Source organism: Molothrus aeneus, chromosome 5 (assembly GCF_037042795.1).
Source record: "Molothrus aeneus isolate 106 chromosome 5, BPBGC_Maene_1.0, whole genome shotgun sequence".
NCBI lineage: Eukaryota > Metazoa > Chordata > Aves > Passeriformes > Icteridae > Molothrus > Molothrus aeneus.
In genome coordinates this window covers 9,012,393-9,030,057 of record NC_089650.1, presented here as the reverse complement: position 1 = coordinate 9,030,057, position 17,665 = coordinate 9,012,393, and the positions used below count along the sequence as shown (strand labels likewise).

The 17,665-nt window shown below is 46.4% G+C and overlaps 1 protein-coding gene across 1 annotated transcript; it reads left to right on the top strand.

Moving 5' to 3' along the window:
- Nucleotides 1-7,569: 7,569 nt before the first annotated feature.
- PTHLH (parathyroid hormone like hormone) lies at nt 7,570-17,323 on the top strand. Its single transcript, XM_066550580.1, has 3 exons — nt 7,570-7,670; nt 13,231-13,653; nt 17,200-17,323. The coding sequence occupies exons 1-3, from the start codon at nt 7,570-7,572 to the stop codon at nt 17,207-17,209; spliced, it is 534 nt and encodes a 177-aa protein (XP_066406677.1). The 3' UTR covers nt 17,210-17,323.
- Nucleotides 17,324-17,665: the final 342 nt, after the last annotated feature.

Below are 17,665 nucleotides of genomic sequence, written 5' to 3'. Positions count from 1 at the left end.
TCTTGCTGTTATTCTGATCTGCAGGTTGAAGGGATGCTATGGCCTGCTGATGTCAAGGTGTGTGTTACAGCCTTGGACCTCAGTTCCTGGCAGCACAGCCACCTCCAGCTCCCTGCTGGAGCTGTCCTCAGGCTGCACTGAGCATAGCTGGCTTTGTTTCCACACATTGTGTGGGGCCAGCCCTGAGTCATCAGGGAAAAACTCCTGGCTGTCACTCCCTCACCTGCCAGCTCCAGAACTCAGGTTAGACTCAAGGTGTCTCAAGGGCTTGGAAAATCAATAGGAGCAGCAGAACCCAGGAATTCTGCCTGTAAACATCCAGTCCTGCCCAGAGCCAGAACTCTTTTGGGCACCTTTACTCTTCCATCTCCCACAGCCACTGAAATTTTGTCAAGCAAAATCTGGCAAAAATAGTCTAAATTCCTAACAAACAGAAAACAGCTTCTAGAGAGCACCGTTTCTAAGTCAGATCAAACACACAGAGTAATATTTCTAGTTTTAAGAGAGATGAAATCTGGAGATGAAGGAGCAATTAACTTAATCTCAGTGTAAGGCAAGTTGTCATACGAAACATTTTCCTTATCTTGAGATAAACAAAAAATAGCTAATAGCTTTTATAGTTTATCCTTACTTATTTCTTCAGGTTAATTGAATTTCAAATTTGATAATCTAGTAAATTTAGAACCCTAACCTGCAAGGGTTAATTGAAACTCCTAAAAGACATGCTTGCTCACATCTCCTGCTGCCCAAGCTTATTATACATTGTGTCATGGGCAACTCTCCAGGCTACATTTCACTGCTCAAGGCCTGATTAAAGCAAGTGAGGTGATCTTTCCACTTTGCTTATTGCAGCCTAGAGTTCACAACCTATGGGACATCATGTCTGGAAAAGAAACCACACTGAGATTAAAGGACATTCCATACTTAGAGAAGGGATGGCCATATAAGATGCTGACCACCATCCAAATGAAGTGCACAAAGAGAAGCAGTCTGGCTTCAATGAGAGCTGGACTGGATCCCATGGCTTCTGGGAAAGGTTAAGGATGCAGCTTGTTCAGTAGGAGTCAGGGATATGAAAGCAGATCATTAATGTGGTGTGAAAGAAGAGAATACAGGATCATTTTACTTGCATAGGAGCAAAGGAAGGAAGAATGCACATCTGAGTCAAAGCAGAGGATGCACATAACAGTTGCAGTCATCTCTACTTTTTAAAGCAAGAAGCAGAAAAATTCCTGGAAGGTAGATGGAGATTACAAAAAATAATTACGTTAACAAAACCAAAACGCATAAAACAAAGATATGTACTTCAGAAATCTTAGCTAATAAAAGCTATGCTCAGGATAGAGCTTGTGGTGGTGCCTTTCTGCCCAGAATCACAGGCATGGCTTCAGGCTTCACACAAACCTGTTCTCTCCATCAGTGTGGAAAGACAGCCTGTCTTCTTAGCTGGGAAGTCAAATGAGACTAGATGATCCAAACTGCCACTTTCTCTTGTGCTCCAGAAGCTAAAAGAATTGAAATGATTGAGCAAAACCATAACCAAGGAAAACACCCCAACTCTACTAGCCCTGGGTGGCTATGGGAGAGCCATAGCCTTTTTGCCCAAATAATCTGCAAAGATAGAGATAAAGACAAAGACAAAGATAAAATAAAGATAAAGATAAAGATAAAGATAAAGATAAAGATAAAGATAAAGATAAAGATAAAGATAAAGATAAAGATAAAGATAGTATGTCTTAACCACACCAGCCCTGTGTGCCACCAGAGAAGGAGACTTTTTCTTAGCTCACCCCTTCTTTTCTCAGCTTTCAATTCCTTTCCATTGTCGTATGATGGCTGGCTGGACTTCTACTTGCTTAACCAAAAAAAAAAATTCCAAGAATAACTTCTCAGAATAACCGTTAGGTGGGATTTTTTCCTTTATTACGCATTCAGTTTTCACCCATTGGAAAATATCAATTCATCACAAATGTAATCAGGAATGGTTTTAGGTCTGGGATGGGAAAGAACTGAGAGAAACTGAGAGTCCAGGAATTAGGATTCTGAATCAGAGAAAGGGAGGACTTGACCTCTGGTGTCCCACAGCCCGGATGAGTACATTAACCACTAAGCTATTCCAAGGCAGGAGGTGAGTCTGTCTCGTCTCACAAAAGTGTCTAAAGGGATGGATTTTGTTCCAACACAACGCAAAAAACAAATTGCAAATCTTTCCCCCCCCACCTCTTCTTTAAATTGAATTCTTGTTCTCCAGCCAGCCCAGATTGGTATTAGTTTTGTGTGAGTTAAACAGACCAGACACGTTTCTTCCTGTTGGTATTTGATAGATATTCAGTAAAAGGGGGAAAAAAAAAAAAGAAAGAAAGAAAGAAAAATAAGTTCTGTCTGTGTTTAGATCTATTTCAAGCTGAAGTCAAGACCAGACCAGAGAGGGAACGCCGGAGCTCCAGGCCATGGCCGCACCACCATGGACAGCGCCCTGGGGCTGGAGCCGGGCCACGCTCCGCCGGCACCGCCGGGCGCTGCGGGGCAGCGGCGGCCCCGGGGATTCATCGCCGCCTCCTCGCCCTCAAAGCTGAAAATTGCTCCTCTCGCTGTCTACCGGATTCTAGGAACCAGACAGAAGATTTGGCAAAGCTCTCCTCCTCAGTTCCACGCAGCTTTTTTGTGTTTTTGCTTTAGCCCCCTCCCGGCCCCGCCCGCCCTTTCTCGAGTGCATTAAATTGAATGCATATTGTCTAAATAAACGGCGCCTTGTGTCAATAGCTGGGCTGGGGAACTCCGGCCGCCCCTCGGGTGCGAGAGGCGGCTCTGCTCAGCCACTCTATCACTGTTTAATAAAGGACATTACTGTGCTCGCTTGGAGCACCACGGAACGTCTGGGGCTTGCTGATGGGGAGGGGAAAAGCGCGTTTCTCTTTCTCCCCGAGCAATCCTGTCATCCAATGCGAAGATGACACCATGTCAGACGTGGAAGAAGGAGTTTCTCATTCCCGACGGGGAGTCAGAGGAGAGGAGAGCACCTGTCATGAGAGCTGGGCACTGCAGAGCACAGCAGGGCTGGAATGAGCGTGTGCTAGAGAGTCTGCCCCAATCTGCGGGCAGTCCTGCCTGCTACCGATTGCATCGCAGCCTTGTCCTCAAGCCCACCCTGGGAGCCTTGGAAAAATATGCTGGGGCTTCGCACCTCGCCTGCAGAGAGCCGAGCTCGCTGGTTTTAACCTTAAGAGAGGTTGAGCAAATCAGGGGATTTCTGGTCCTCGCAGGACGAGTCCAGCAATCCCTGTGGTGCCGCTCCCTTCCCTTCCCGGCCAGGCTCTCCAGCACGCCTGTGTTTTTTTGCTGAACACCATTTTTTCCACCCTGGGAAGGCTGGGGAGGTTAAACTCCCCGTCTGAACCGAAGCCCTGGACGGGTGCAACTGAGGTTATAGAAATCCGGGAGGGGAAATGACGAAAATGCTTTATTGTGAATAAAACAAGAGGGAGGAGGGAGAGGCGGAACTTCACGGAGGTGAAGGATGGGAAGTTCGCGGAGCTGAGGATTCAGCCCGTCTCCGAGGGTTTAGTCATTATTAACCTTTCTCCCTGAGGCTGCAAGGGCACCTCCTCCCCTGAGAGCTGAACCTGTCCCAGCCACTCGCTGGCTTTTGTTTCGCTCCTTGAGAGGTTTCTGGGGGCAGCCCGGTCACGCACCCGCCCGCAGCCCCTGGCTCTATTCCCCGCCCGGGAAAACCTGGGACAGGGACTTACCTCTCCAGCCAAGCTCCCAGGTCAACCTCCTCGTAGAAAAGCTGATTTATGCCTGTTTATACGTATGGAAAAAGGAGGCAGAAGCCAAGCGCGGCATCCCTCCAAAATCTCATTGTGTTTGAGGCGGGAAGACGGCAGATAGTGGAGTCAGAAAACCTAAAGCGATAAAGTTTTGCCTTGTCGCGGCGGAGAGGGCTCGGCCAGAAGGGCAAACACGGGGTTTTGCCTCACCTCTGCACGGCTGAAGCCTCTCCCGGGGCAGACAGAGCCGCGGGTTCTCCCCGCGCATCACCCCGGCTGCAGACACCGCCGGCAGCAGCGCGCCTTGGCGGGGAGCCCTGCCGCCACCGGGGCCCGGCAGGTGACAGCCCCGCAAAGGTTTTGCGGGATTTTCCCTCTCCCAGACAGCGGGCCAGCCGTGCCCGGGGGCGCTCCGAGAGCCGAGCCGTGCTCGGCACAGGTGTGGGGATTGGAATGGCGCCTAAAGCTCCTAAAGCCGGTCCATCCTCTAGCCCAGCTCATCCCTTCTCTCCCCTCCGAGGCCGGGGGACACCGGGACCCGGCCAGGCCGGGACGGGAGATGCTGCAGGTGGAGCATCCCCCGCGGCATCCTGCGGGGAAGGGAAGGTTTAAACCCCAGCTGAGGGGGCTTTTCTCCCCGTCCTGCCCACGGAGGAGGGCTCAGGCTTGCGGTGAGGCTTGGGACCAGGAGTTTGCTCGCGGGAACCTGAATTTGCTCGTTTGTGTACGCGGCAGGTGACAAGACCCTGCTGCGCCCTCGGGGTTGACAGCCCTCGGGGAGCAGGGGGCATGGGGTGATAGTGAATCTCCTAAAATCCTTTGGCATTGCTCAGGTCCTGCCGGATTAGCACAGCCATAGTTAGTTGGTTTTTTTCTCTCTTCCCCTTTTTTTTTTTTTTTTTTTTTTTTTTTTTTTTTTTTTTCTCCCAAGCCCACTGAGGCAGAGAAGAGGCAAACTCAGCCATAGGAAGGTGGTTAGTGATGTCACAAGTTTGGTCTTTTCAATAAAAGCAATGGAGAAGGGTCTCCCTCACTATATATATTAGGGGAAGCTTCTGTTCTTCATAATAAAAAGAGCAGCAAGGGAGAAAAGCACCTGCTTTTAACACCCTTTATTTAGCCCTAATCTATTACAGGCAGAATCAAAGCTCTGTAGGCTGGATTTTTGAAAAATATTGCCTTTTTATTATTATTATTTTTATTCATTTAACTTCTTTTTTCTTTCTTTTTCCTTTATTTTTTTTCAATTTTCGTCCTTTTTAAGCATAGAACATAGTTTTGGAAGCGATTGCTGAGAAGAGCAACCACTGTTGGCCACAGTGATCTCTGAGAGGCACAGACAGCTGTAACTCAAGGAAAAGGTGAAGTGATAAATTGAGAAGAAACTTCAGGATTCTGAGTTTATAGAGGCTATTTATTTTTCCTGAGTCTGTACAGGATGATGTGTGTTGGTTTTTGGTGTATTTTTTTTAAGAAATCATTTATGGGGAGAGGAAATTCTAAAAATATTTGATGGAAATTTTACTTTTAACATGAGCAATACACCTTGTGAGTTTGTGGGGGTTGTTTTCTGGGGATGTCACAATTATTTTTAATTAGTCGAAAGGGTAGTGTAAATCAAAGACGCCTATTAGCTATACGTTTTAATTTATAGCCTGACCAGGCGTTCAGGGAATTTATTTACAGCATAAACGATTTAATGTTTTCAGCATGATTTCTATTTCAGCTCTTACGCTGTCTGTTTTATTTGCCTGTGTGGTGTGGAATCTGGGCTTTTAAATCGCGTCAGCAAGCGTCGCTTAACTTCAAATAACCCGCAGGTAGAAAAACGCTTCGCTTTGCACCTAAACCCTCCCGGAGCGCCTGCTTTAATTCGGGGGCAGGATGAGAAGGAGCCGGCACGCCTCGGTGTGTTTTGTTGCGGCTGGTGAGGGTGTTGGGAAAGCATTCCCTGTAAATCAGGCTGTCAGCGGCACCACCAGCTGCCCCTCCGCGGGCTCTGGGGAGGCTCCGGGCGAGCATCCCGGGATGCTGCGGGCACGGAGCTGGGTCCCAGGTGTGCGCTGGACGCGGGGAGATGGGCGAGCAGGGCATTCCTTCCGGATGGTGCTGGGGGCGAGGGGAGCGCTGCCCTGGCTCCGTCCCCGGGTCCCCTTGGAGCAGCCGGGGCAGCTCCGTGCACCTTCGGCATGGAAAAGTTTGGTGCCTCCAAACTTTGTGTCGGGGGCTGCGGGGCTGCCGGTGCCCGCCGGGGCTAACCGGGGCTGCCCGGGGTTAACCGGGGCTGCCCGGGGCCAACCGGGGCTGCCCGGGGTTAACCGGGGCTGCCCTCCCGCCGCTCCGGCCCCCGCTGTCCCCGCACAGCCCCGCGGCGCCGGGGAGCGCAACCTGACGCAGCGGTTTGCAGCGCCCTGGCCAGGCTGAGAAGGAGGGCGAAGTGGAAGGCGAAAGAGGGAGAGGAGGAGAAAACTTTCCACTAGTTTACTTTTTTGGCCAGGAGCGCCTGTGTTCATAGAGCGCGAGTCCTCCCCCCAGCCCTCCCCCTGAGCTCCCCCCCTCCCTGCACAATTAGCATCATTAGGAGCCGACCCTCCGGCTAATAGGGGAACGGCGAGCAGCCACGGTAGGTGCAAGGAAAGGCGGCAGCAATCCCGGGCAGCGCTTTGGGCTTGAGCTAAAAAGCGCTCCCAGCGATGGGAGGAATCCCCGCGGCAGGGGAGACGCTGACCCGGGGGTAAACACAAAAAGGGAGAGCTGGAAGGTGAGCGAGAGAGGAGTGCGGCTGCAGGAGATGCGGAGAGCTCGGTCGGAGTGCTTGGGGTCCGCCGAGTGCATGTGCTGCCGGGTGTTTCCCTTTCTTCGCTCCTTTTTGGTCGCGGGCCCAGGCAGCGCCGATTCCCGGTCTCCGTTTTGGCTGTGGGTATCCCGCCCGGGCTCTCGCTCTCTCCGCACATGTTCCTAGGGCGCCATCTCTTTGCAAAACCCTCCGTCCTGCCGCAGGTCTCCCAGAGGCTGCTCCGGAGCGTGTGAACATCGCGGGCTGCAGCCCGGTCCAACCTGCCGAGCCAAGCGTGCTTCCCTGCCCCTGAGCCTCCCGGGGCTGCCGCTCCTCCCAGACCGCTCGGGCTCTCCAGACCTTTGCTTCTCTCTCTCCTTGTCACTGTTGGGGATCACAACTTTCTGGCAGCTGGAGACGGGAACCTGACCCTTTTGTTTTTTTGGTTTTTTTTTTCTTTGCAGAGGTATTACTGAAGGACAGATGTGGGGATGCGTTCCCCCTCTGCCTCAGCCTGTGTGTGTGCGTGTGTGTGTGTGTGTGTGTGTGTGTGTGTCCGCGCGTGTTTACAGGGAAGCGAGCAGCTGAGCTGACTTTTGGGAATCTTTCCTTATCTGCAAAGAGGGCTTCTGCTGTAACATAAAGCCCTGAGAGAGTGGCTTAGCGGACTAGAACTAAGCAGGGCTCAGGGAGCTCGCTGAACCCCGCTCTAACCCCGCTCAGATGAGAGCTAGATGCTTTTTGAACTAGTACCGAGAGAGATCTTGCCTGCGGGCAGCGAGAGACAGAGAGACGGAGGGAGGGAGGGAAAGAGGGAGGGAGGGAGAGGCAGACAGCAAGGAAGGGAGAGAGACAGAGCGAAGTTTGGAAGGAGTGAGCCGAGAGCTCAGAAAGTTTGTTTTTCCTTCAGAGCCTCTGAGCTGGTAGAGCCGAAGCGGGGACTCCTTGAGGACAGCGCTGGCGCATCTGTCCCTGGGGACTGACCTCTCTTTCCTTGCAGGTTTTTAAGCCCCCGAGGATACAATGTTCGCTAAACTCTTCCAGCAGTGGAGTTTCGCAGTGTTCCTGCTGAGTTATTCCGTGCCCTCCTACGGGAGATCAGTAGAGGGGATCAGCCGCAGACTGTGAGTTTCTCTTTTTCTTTTCTTCTTTGCCTTTATCCGCCCTGGCTGCGGCGGCGGGGCCGTGGGGATGGAGGGCAGGAGGGATGGAGGGATGGAAGGAGGCAGCCCGGGAGGCTCCGCAGCGCTGCCGGCTCTGCGCGGGGCCGGCCCGGGTTACCTGCCCCAGGTGCTCACCTGAGAGCCAGGAGGAGGCATTGGGACAGGACAGGGGCTCTTTGCAGCTGTCTGACCTTACAAAGCTCCGGGGGAGGCGGTGTGAAAGCTCAGGGGCTTCTCTTCCCACACACCTGGGTGATTGTTGTGCAGCTGCCCGGGCCCCTGGCAGGGAGCATCCCGGTTTGTGCAAATGCTGTGTGTTACACTTACGGACTTACGGACACTTCCTCGGCTCCGGCGCGGAGCCAATATTGATAGGGGTAGGGGAAACACGCAGAAGTGAGGGCCATCGTGACACTGAAGTACTGAACAATTTCTTTGGACTTCTGCCACATTAGGGGGGAAAAAAGATCCAAAGGGAGTCCAGTATCTTACTTATAGGCAGAGGCATATTTTTTGATAAATGATAGTGTAACTTAAGACAGTCTGTTCAGGAAATGACCTTTTTGCTTCTTCCAAAATAATCAGCCTGGTTTATAGCAATACCCGTACACAAAGTGCATGAGAAGGCTCTGTGCTGATGCAGGAGCAGCTGTCTCACACATCCAACTCGCTGGCTTTCTCTGGACTTGCATCAGATTTTCTAAGGAAGAAACACCTCAGTCACACTGGGGAGGGCTGTATTGTTATCCAGTTCCAAAGGAAGCCAAGCTGGAGAAAAGAGGGCTGGAAAATCCGATCACAACTTACAGGGAAACATGACACAGCAAACAATTTCAGATGGGTTTCCTTGTAAATGTTTTATTACATACATAAAGACAAGATCTCCAAATAACATTTCCTCTGCCAGTTAAGGAACACACATTAATAATAATAATAATAATAATAATAATAATAATAATAATAATAATAATAATAATAATAATAATAATAATAATTTTTCAAAACCCAAAACACCCAAAAGAAAAAAAAAGAAAAAATTACCCCAGGTGAAGTGACTTCAGACACACCTAAAGTTTGGCACCAGGCGGAGAGCTATTACAAATCTCCTACAGCAAATTGTGTAGAACATGTTATTGCTGATAATGTTACAGTGCATTATTCTCAGTCCATTAACTTTTAACTGCTTTGTACTCCTGAAGGCGGTTCTTGGGCTATTTGTTTCTTTTGGGACCAGATTATATAGAGAAATCAAACTTCAGTTTCAAAAATAAATTAAAAAAAAGAAAATAGTTGAAGTGCAGTTAGATGCTGTTATTTTCTTGGCTAGGAAACTCTGAACTGGATCTAAGCCAAAATTGGTTGTAAAAAAAAAAAATAAGATTTGCAGAGAAATACTCTTTCTCTTTTTGAAGTTAGTGTAGTTCTAACACTTGTTTTTAAAAGTCAGGATTAGAGGTCTTCCCAACTTCCCCATTCTGTCCTGACAGGGGGTAAGAAAAGTGTAAGCTAACCAGTGAAAGGGCATTTCTCAGCCCCCTCTTTGCTCTGGCATGTAAAACACACACAAGAAACCAGTCAGCTGTCAGTTAGTGGCATTCGTGTAGTTTTGTTTGTGGGCACAGCACAAACACAGACACCACACTCAAACATCTGTCCTCTTTTAATATCACCACAAACCATTCCTAGAGTTAATGGTTAATAACTCATTTAGGCTTTGAGATTTTTTTTTCTCAGTCAAAAACTTAAGCCAGTAATGGATGAAAATACTGAAGCACATTATTATAGACATGCAAAAATAATCAAAATTACATAGGCCTGGTTCTACAGACTTTGCTGAAGCAAATATCTCATGGCAAGCAACAGCAAATTGTCCCAAGAAAAGATTTCCAGACATGTTATTTGTTATAGGAGTGCTTTAGCTGCTAAAGAACTTCTGAGAAACCAGTAATGCCTCAAAATGAAATTACATATTTTTATCATCACGTCCAGACATCGCAGCATCGTGTCCCTAGATCTGTTCAAAATATTTTTCTGAAGCCTGAGATAGGTTGAGCAGATTTCCCTCCCTTTGGAGTCAGTGGCAAGGGCACTCACAGTCTTGCAAAATACAGAGAGCTGACTGAATCCTCCTCAGTTATTTTGCTGAATTTAGGATCAGACCCAACATGAATAGTCAAGGATAATAACAGCTAAATAAGAGCAGCTCTCTGAGATAGAAAGTGGTAGCTTGAAGAATGTTGCCTTTTAGAAACGCTAGATATCTCAAGAAAAAAAAAAAAAAAAGGAGGAATGTGCCTGAAAAGAGCAGCTTATCCGGTAGTATGTGAAGTCAGGATAGTCACAAGTCATGGATTTCTGCTGCTCTCCCCATGATGAGACACTCAGCCTCATGTGTACACAGTGTACTTGGATCCAGTAATTAGTTTGGATGCTCTGGTCAAGTACAAACCATCAACATCCCTCTCTCAAAAGTGTCTGCCACATGTAAGCCTAGCATTTACTGCTCTTGGTTTGGGTACAGGATCCTTTTCCTTGGAGGAGAGGTGTGTTTTATAGAAGGATGGAAGGGACCTCTAGTGGGTCATCTTAACCCTAACAGCCTAATGATTTTTTCCATATTGTGGCCAATATGTGAATGCAATCATTGCAGCCTCCATTGCCTTCCTGCTCTGAGTGTGTGGGTGAGATATTGTTGATATCTCCATTATGAAGCACTTCTTACATCAGTCCTCTTGGGCAAGCCTTTCTCCATGACTTGCAAACATAGGAGTTGTTTGAATAACTGAGGCAGAAAGAGGCAGGAGGTCACAGAGATATGTATCTACCACATCTTTGTTTCAAGGAAGTTTTTTGGTCTAGAGTATACAAAGGAAGCCGGTAGGCAAAATGTAATCCTTAAGTCTGGCTGAGTAATAGAAGTCATGTGAAATGTAACACTACATAATGTTATACAATCATCTGGAATAGCAGAATGTTATTTGGGGCCAGACTTGATGCTAAATATCATACAGACATTTAAAGAGAAACCTTCCCTCTTTGGCACACCAGTCCCTCACACGTCAATCCCTGCATTATTTTGGAAATGCATACTCACTCAAGATGTAGATCTTGTAATGCTCTCTGACTGCCTTGTGTGTACTGGAACCAAATGTTTAGCTTTCAGCTCTGTAAAATGGAATAGGCTTTCAATCAAGAGGACTTTAATAACAGGCTTTGGAGAGTCAAGATTTTGTCACAGTGGGGAAGTTGACCAAATACACATTAGAGGATTAAGGCAGCTTTGGGTTGTCTGTGATAGAAGGAATTATACTTGGTAGTTCACAAGAGGCAGTAGGAAAGCTTTGCTCATCACATGAGACACTGGTTCACACTCCCTAAAGCATGGAGGTTTCATACACTTTCTATGAACTAGAAGGATGAAAGCAGAACTGCATTTCCCATGCAAATTTGCTGAGAAAACAGACTGCTGAAGCTCAGAATGTAACCTGAGTCACACTGGACAGCCTGACAGGCAGCACAGAGGCAGGCACACAGAGGAGCCCAGGGTGCTGGTTTTATTGGCCTACTTGCCAGTCAGGCTGACCCTAATGAGAAGGGTGTTGGAGATGGCTCTTGTTCAAAAAACTTCTTCTGAGGGAGATCACAAGCTTGTGCTAATGGTCACAGCTGCACTGAAGAGAAAGACACAACATGGGATCAGCTGAATGCATTATCACATTGCATTTTTGCTTAGGGACATTTAGAAGAGGGTTAAAAAATATTTGTCCTAAAGGCTGAAGTCATCCAAAACTGCATTTGGGACACTTAAAACACAGACAATATTTGATGACATGTGTACTCACAAACCTCTGTATATGCAGAGATGATTTTGAGCAAGATTTTGACAGTCATCTTGCAGTCTCATTGTGGAATGGGGGAAAGCTGCTCTTTGAATTTTGCACTGAGCAATAGAGATGTAGTGTCACTTCAATCCATCACTTGAACCCAATACTCAAAAAGTGCAGCCCTACAAGACAGAAATTGAAGGGGATGCTCTTAAAACAGAGCTGCTTGAAATTTCCAACTTCCAATAGATCTACTGTTCATCAAGTCATAAACCTGAAGACTTTGGCTAAGGGGACTGAGAAAGAGAACCTGCAGAACACTCCCAAATATTTTGCATTTTCAAATCTGGTAACGTAGCAGGAGGGATGGAAGGAAGGAATATTCACTCCCAGTGATGTGTCTTCTCCTGCATGCAGAAACCACTTTTTACCCAGCTAACTGACCAAATGATTGTAGGACAAGCAAAGCAGTGAATGGAATTTCTTTGGCCAGAGAGAATCCAGTCACATGCCACATCCTGATGCAAGAGGAGAGATTCCATAGCCAAGCTCTGCATGCTGGAGTAGAGCAATTGGAAGGATAAACTGTATTATTGTATTCATGGGAATGTAGCTAAAATCCCAGCTTGTGCTCTGTTGTTCACAGCACAGCTGTGCATCTATTCCAGTTCAAGAAAAAGGCACGTATTTTCTCACGTTTTCTCTGGTTATTTATTATCCAGGTGTCATTTGTATCTTCTTTCCTCAGATGTTTAATACATTCCTTGCCAGTACAACATCTCTAAAAGACAGATAGCTACTCAAGCTCCCAGTTCCTTGAAAACAAGACAGAGCTCAGTGTAGCAAAAGGTCAGGATGAACTCTGGACAAACCACTCTAGCAAACGAGGATGCTTTTGAAGAAGATCCAGTGAAGAGGGTTAGCATAAAATTCAAACAGCACAGCAGACAAGAAATTTGGCCCCAAAAGCTCAGTCTTCAAGCAACACTAGGAGGGCATCTTAGAAACCATAATTAGGCACAAGTGACAAGCAGTAAATCCACGGGAGTGGCTGAGGCTCTTGTCTGCTGATGCTCAGGTTGCCTCCTTGCATGGCTCATTATGGACGGAAGTGCCTGTGCTTTAGGCACCCAAATTAAAACATTTTTCCCTTATGCTCCTGCATTTGCACTTATTTAAATGTAGGAGTAAAATGCACTTTTATGTGCTTGTTTATGTTTTTGAAGTCCATGACTGAGCAGAAGAAAATCACTAGAATGATGCTGTATAAACACTGCTTCCGGCTCCAGCACAAGTGCTGGGTTTTCCCTCTCTTGCTGCATTATCTGACCCTTTAGTTTTCCTATCTCTGAGTAGGAGAGATAGGAACTGCCTTCCTGCTTTTACTGCCTCCAGTGTGATATATTAAGAGTCATGATGCTTTCCTAGAACAGAGCAGTGACTAATCCAGCTCCAGTGGTGTGTGATCAGTCAGCTGAGAATTATTACCCGCTTAGGTCTTTCTCTTCTCTGCTGAGAGCAGCTACTCTGAGGATGAAGCAGGACTTACTCCAGCAGTCTGGCTTCACTGGATGTCTCCAAGCCTGGTACATGGTCACTGTGGCCACCACAGCCAGAGAAGTGAGGAGCTCTGCCAAACACTGGGCAATAACCAAATCCTAAACATTTTTTCCGTCTCCTCTCTTTTCTTCCTTTAGCAAACGGGCTGTATCAGAGCACCAGCTATTGCATGACAAGGGCAAGTCAATCCAAGACTTAAGAAGAAGAATATTCCTTCAAAATTTAATCGAAGGGGTCAACACCGCAGAGATCCGTGCAACGTCGGAGGTGTCGCCGAACCCTAAACCTGCCACCAACACCAAGAACTACCCTGTCCGGTTTGGCAGTGAGGATGAGGGCAGATACCTCACTCAGGAGACAAACAAATCACAGACCTACAAGGAGCAGCCCCTGAAGGCATCAGGGAAGAAAAAGAAAGCAAAGCCTGGAAAACGTAAGGAGCAAGAGAAGAAAAAGAGGCGAACCCGCTCAGCTTGGCTAAATTCTGGCTCGTACGGAGACGTCGTGACCGAGAGCCCACTCTTGGACATCTCTGTTACTACACACAATCAAACTTTAAGGTAATTCTGCTGTATTCTTTTGGGGAGCATGCCATGTGTATAACTGAAGTTGTTATCCCTTGGTGTGAGAGGCTGAGGCCAAGGCCTCGCTCAAACTGGGAGTAAAAGCAGATTTTTGTGCTTGTGACTTGGCAGTGGCTTTTCAAGCACAGTCTCTGCAGGTAAGTGCCTCTTCCACCTTGCCCTGGGGACAGAGCCTTTCTCTCCTATGAGACACAATTCAGGTAAACAACTTGTTGCCAAAATCTGCTTCCTGAAGCTGAGTAGCAAGTGAAGGTAGTTCTGTAAAAAGGAAGCACATCACAGTCACTAAATTTTCCCTTCCTGCTTTAACCGTAGCGTACCTCACATCGTATCTTGGTCCCACACTTGGGCCTCAGCAGATTGAAAGCTTTGACTTTTATTTAAGGCTTTGCATCTATAAAATGGCGAACTTTTCTCTCCTTCCTCTCAACACCTCCCCTTTTTGGCAACTTTCCTACCCTTGCTTTACAGTTTTTCATTTCACAGTTTAACCTTAGGGGAGAACATGGAAAAATTCTCTCTCAGTAATATCTGCAAACAACGCAGACCAGCCTTTCACCATAAAATTTTCCCTGCCATTAAGATTTTCTAATTCAGCTCCATCCTTTTGCCAGCTTATGAAGCAATTACATTGCTGCTTAAAAGTGTTTGGCATTGCTCTTGGAGAGGGACATGCTTCCCTCATGCAGGACAGCAAAGGGGTTTTAGGGCAGTGGTCTGGAGACATCAGCCTAGATGTCCCAAGTGAGTCATCCCCTTGCAGTCATCTCAGCTTGAGTGGAAATCTGCACACTTGCACACAAAGCCAAGGATTCCACTCTTCAGTTCCCCTCAAATGTTTGCATTTCACCAGCAAAACCCCACCCTTTTATCTCCTCCTCCCCTTCACCTTGGCAGAACAGAGACATCTGAGCAGTGCCACCTGCTTGCAGTAAATCCCTTGGAAAGAGACACCAGCTGTGGGATTTACTAAAAATCCAGCCTGGGTTTAGCTTTACAGGCCACAGTTTGCAATGTGCTCCATCACCTCAGCTCGTGCTGGCATCTACAGGAGCTGCCAAAATCTGGGGCTGGGCACTCAGACCATGGGCCAGGGTATCCCAGACCATCAGCCAGGGTATCCCAGACCATAGACCAGGATATCCCAGACCATAGACCAGGATATCCCAGACCATAAACCAGGGTATCCCTGACCATAGACCAGGGTGTCCCAGACCACAGACCAGTTGGCATGGCTGTAGCAGATAGGAGGGAATTAAGGGACACTGGCTTGTCTCAGCACCTTAGGAAAGGCAGACTTCAGATTCTGCTCAGGAGGTGCCTGAGGTTTCAACAGGTATCATGGACTGTGTTGGTCAGTAAACAACACCTGTCTTAAGCACAAAGAAATCTAGAAAGTAGAAAAAAACATCCTAGGGAATTTCAACAGTTCTTTTTCTTGCTGTGCTGTCTTTGGTGTCCATCTAATGGGATGTATAAAAGAGCTACAGGTACAACCCTGCTGATTTTCTCAGTTCAGCCTTTCTGTTTGAAGTGTGTCTGGGTGGCTGAAGGCTCTCAGCTTTACTGTGGAGCCCAACATCCAAATGCAGCATTTCTCACAGATTCCTAAAAATAACCTGCATTTTAGATAATTAATTGGAGATGATTAAACAAGGAGAATCGGTTAAGAAAGGAAAAGGGAATTCCTCCTTCACAAGTACAGAGAAGATGTTGGTTCAGCCCTAACAAACTTCTAGTACCTGAGTTTTTAGTTATCTCAGTAGGCTGGCAAAAGATATAAACTTTAAGCATGATTTTCACTGTGTCTCTGTGCTTCTTTTCTGCTGAACACCCTGGATTAAGTCTTCATGCCAATTCTCTCTGATCAGTCTTGAAAACAAAGTTTTGGTTTTAGGTCTAAAAAAAATGGACAACAATAATATAAACTGTAGATCTTTTGACTTACTACAAGGGGTATCTCATGGAAGAAGCCAATCTTGCTAAACCTAGGTTCAAATCACAGAATGCAGCTTGCAAATTGTCATTAGTACAGAGCCCACTGTAAAGATGTGGCTTAGCTTAAACTTTAAAACCAAGCCTAAAATCCAGGCTAAATTGAAAATGTCACCCTCTTAGAAATAGGCTTGAGTAGTGGGACACACACACACATACACAGCCATGCTGTATGAATTATGTGCCATTGTTACACCTCTTGGAATATATCCTGAAATGGACCCTAAAATTTTTTTTAGCTAATTATCAAGGAGCTTCATGTTTGCATTTCCATTCCAGGCACTTTAAAAGTTATTTCTCATGAACATTCCAGATGTATTTCCATTTAAATTAAATTAAGATGCTCTTACTTAATTTCCAAGAAAACCTTTTGAATGAGTAAACTCCCGAATGATAGATGTAGCTTGCCTTTTAATGTGCATGTTAAGAAAACCTTTTAAACTCTCCAGGAACTGAGTTTTGTTGTGTCTCACACTCCCACACTTTTGCCACATGGGATATTACCACCAGCTCTGGTGATCAGTCCTGCAGCAGAGGGAATTCCACTCCATCCTGTATCTCCACATTCCACCCTTTGGTGTTTCCCAGGGAACCCCTAAAAAACACATGTGCTGTTCACAGGGACAGAAGGGAAAAAAAAAGCTCAACCCTTCAGCATTTCCTGCAGCACCTCTGAGCAACTTCATGTTGGAGTACAAGGGATCCACTGAAAGCTCTGCTTTGTTCTCATGGGGAGAGAGCTCACACCATCCCCTGGAAAACTCCCAGCTCTCAGGGCTGGGTGCAGCTGATTGCTGAATGCAGCAGGAGCTGCAGGGTAACAGGGTGGGATGGTTGCTTTCTTTCAGGACCAACCAAGCTGTCTGGCTCCCAGAGAGAAAGTTTCAGGATTAGAGGGTTATTATTCAGGATTATTTTCACTCAGGCACAGGAAGAGATGATATCAAGGGTGTGTTCGCTCCGAGCCCTGAGCAGCCTTTGCTCACACATACCACAGGCCCCTGCCTAAGGGGTGGTCTATCAGTGGGAAAAAGAGACCAAATAAGCTCCATGGCACTGTTTTAATCAGAACATGGCATCACACCCCAGCAGTTACCACAGCATCCCCACAGCATTAACAAGGACTACTGAATTTTTTTTTTTCAGCACTCGACATTTTCATCATAGGGTGATAAAATTCTTCTGCCTGTAGCACTCAGGAATCTTCTTGCATGATGCTCTAAATAGAAAAAAAAAAAAAATCCCTTTTCCATTCCTCTGAGGGTACAATGGCATCAGTGTGTGACAAACTGTGGGTCATCACACTTCTAGAGGGGTTGCATTGAGAAAAACATAATAGAGGTCTTGAATAAATGCCTAAAACTGTGATATGGTCAAACAGGCCCTGTGAGGCAGAAGGCTACTAGCAAGGCACACCTGTTACAGTCTGTGGCACTCTTGCTATTGATTCTATGTCCACACATTTGAAGTGAAAAAGTGAAAATTAATTAATTTTTCTGTTTTTCCTGTCCTTTCTTTTCTTTGCAGGAGGCGCTGATGTTTTCAGCAAGAGATATTTGGAAGACACATTGCAGTATTCTGTAATAGTGAACATATGGGAAGTATTAAAATATTTATTACCTGTAAATATTGTAAATGCTCAGAATAAAACCTTTTCCCCCCATTGCTCTCTGAAACTGCACATTTGGTTATTGTGAATTTTCCTTTTTTTTTTTTTTGGCTAAGGCTAAGACAATTATTATTGTCCCATTTACCATAATTTATTTTGTTGACTGGTGTATTTATTTTGTGAACGTATCTTGGTGCTGCTGACTTTCTATATTTTTTGTAACATAATGCACTTTAGATATACATATTGAGTACATCGATAACTGACATAAAATGTTCCTGTTTTGTGGTTGATTTCAATGAATGCCTACATACAATTGTTCAAACTGATTTTCCTTTGTGCATGTATAATAGCAGTATTTTAAAATTTGTAAAGAATGTCTAA

Bases quoted from the DNA above. Each gene is read 5' to 3' on its own strand.
- PTHLH (XM_066550580.1), top strand. From the start codon at position 7,570: ATGTTCGCTAAACTCTTCCAGCAGTGGAGTTTCGCAGTGTTCCTGCTG. The intron at 7,671-13,230 runs GTGAGTTTCTCT...TTCTTCCTTTAG, and splicing joins GAGGGGATCAGCCGCAGACT to CAAACGGGCTGTATCAGAGC.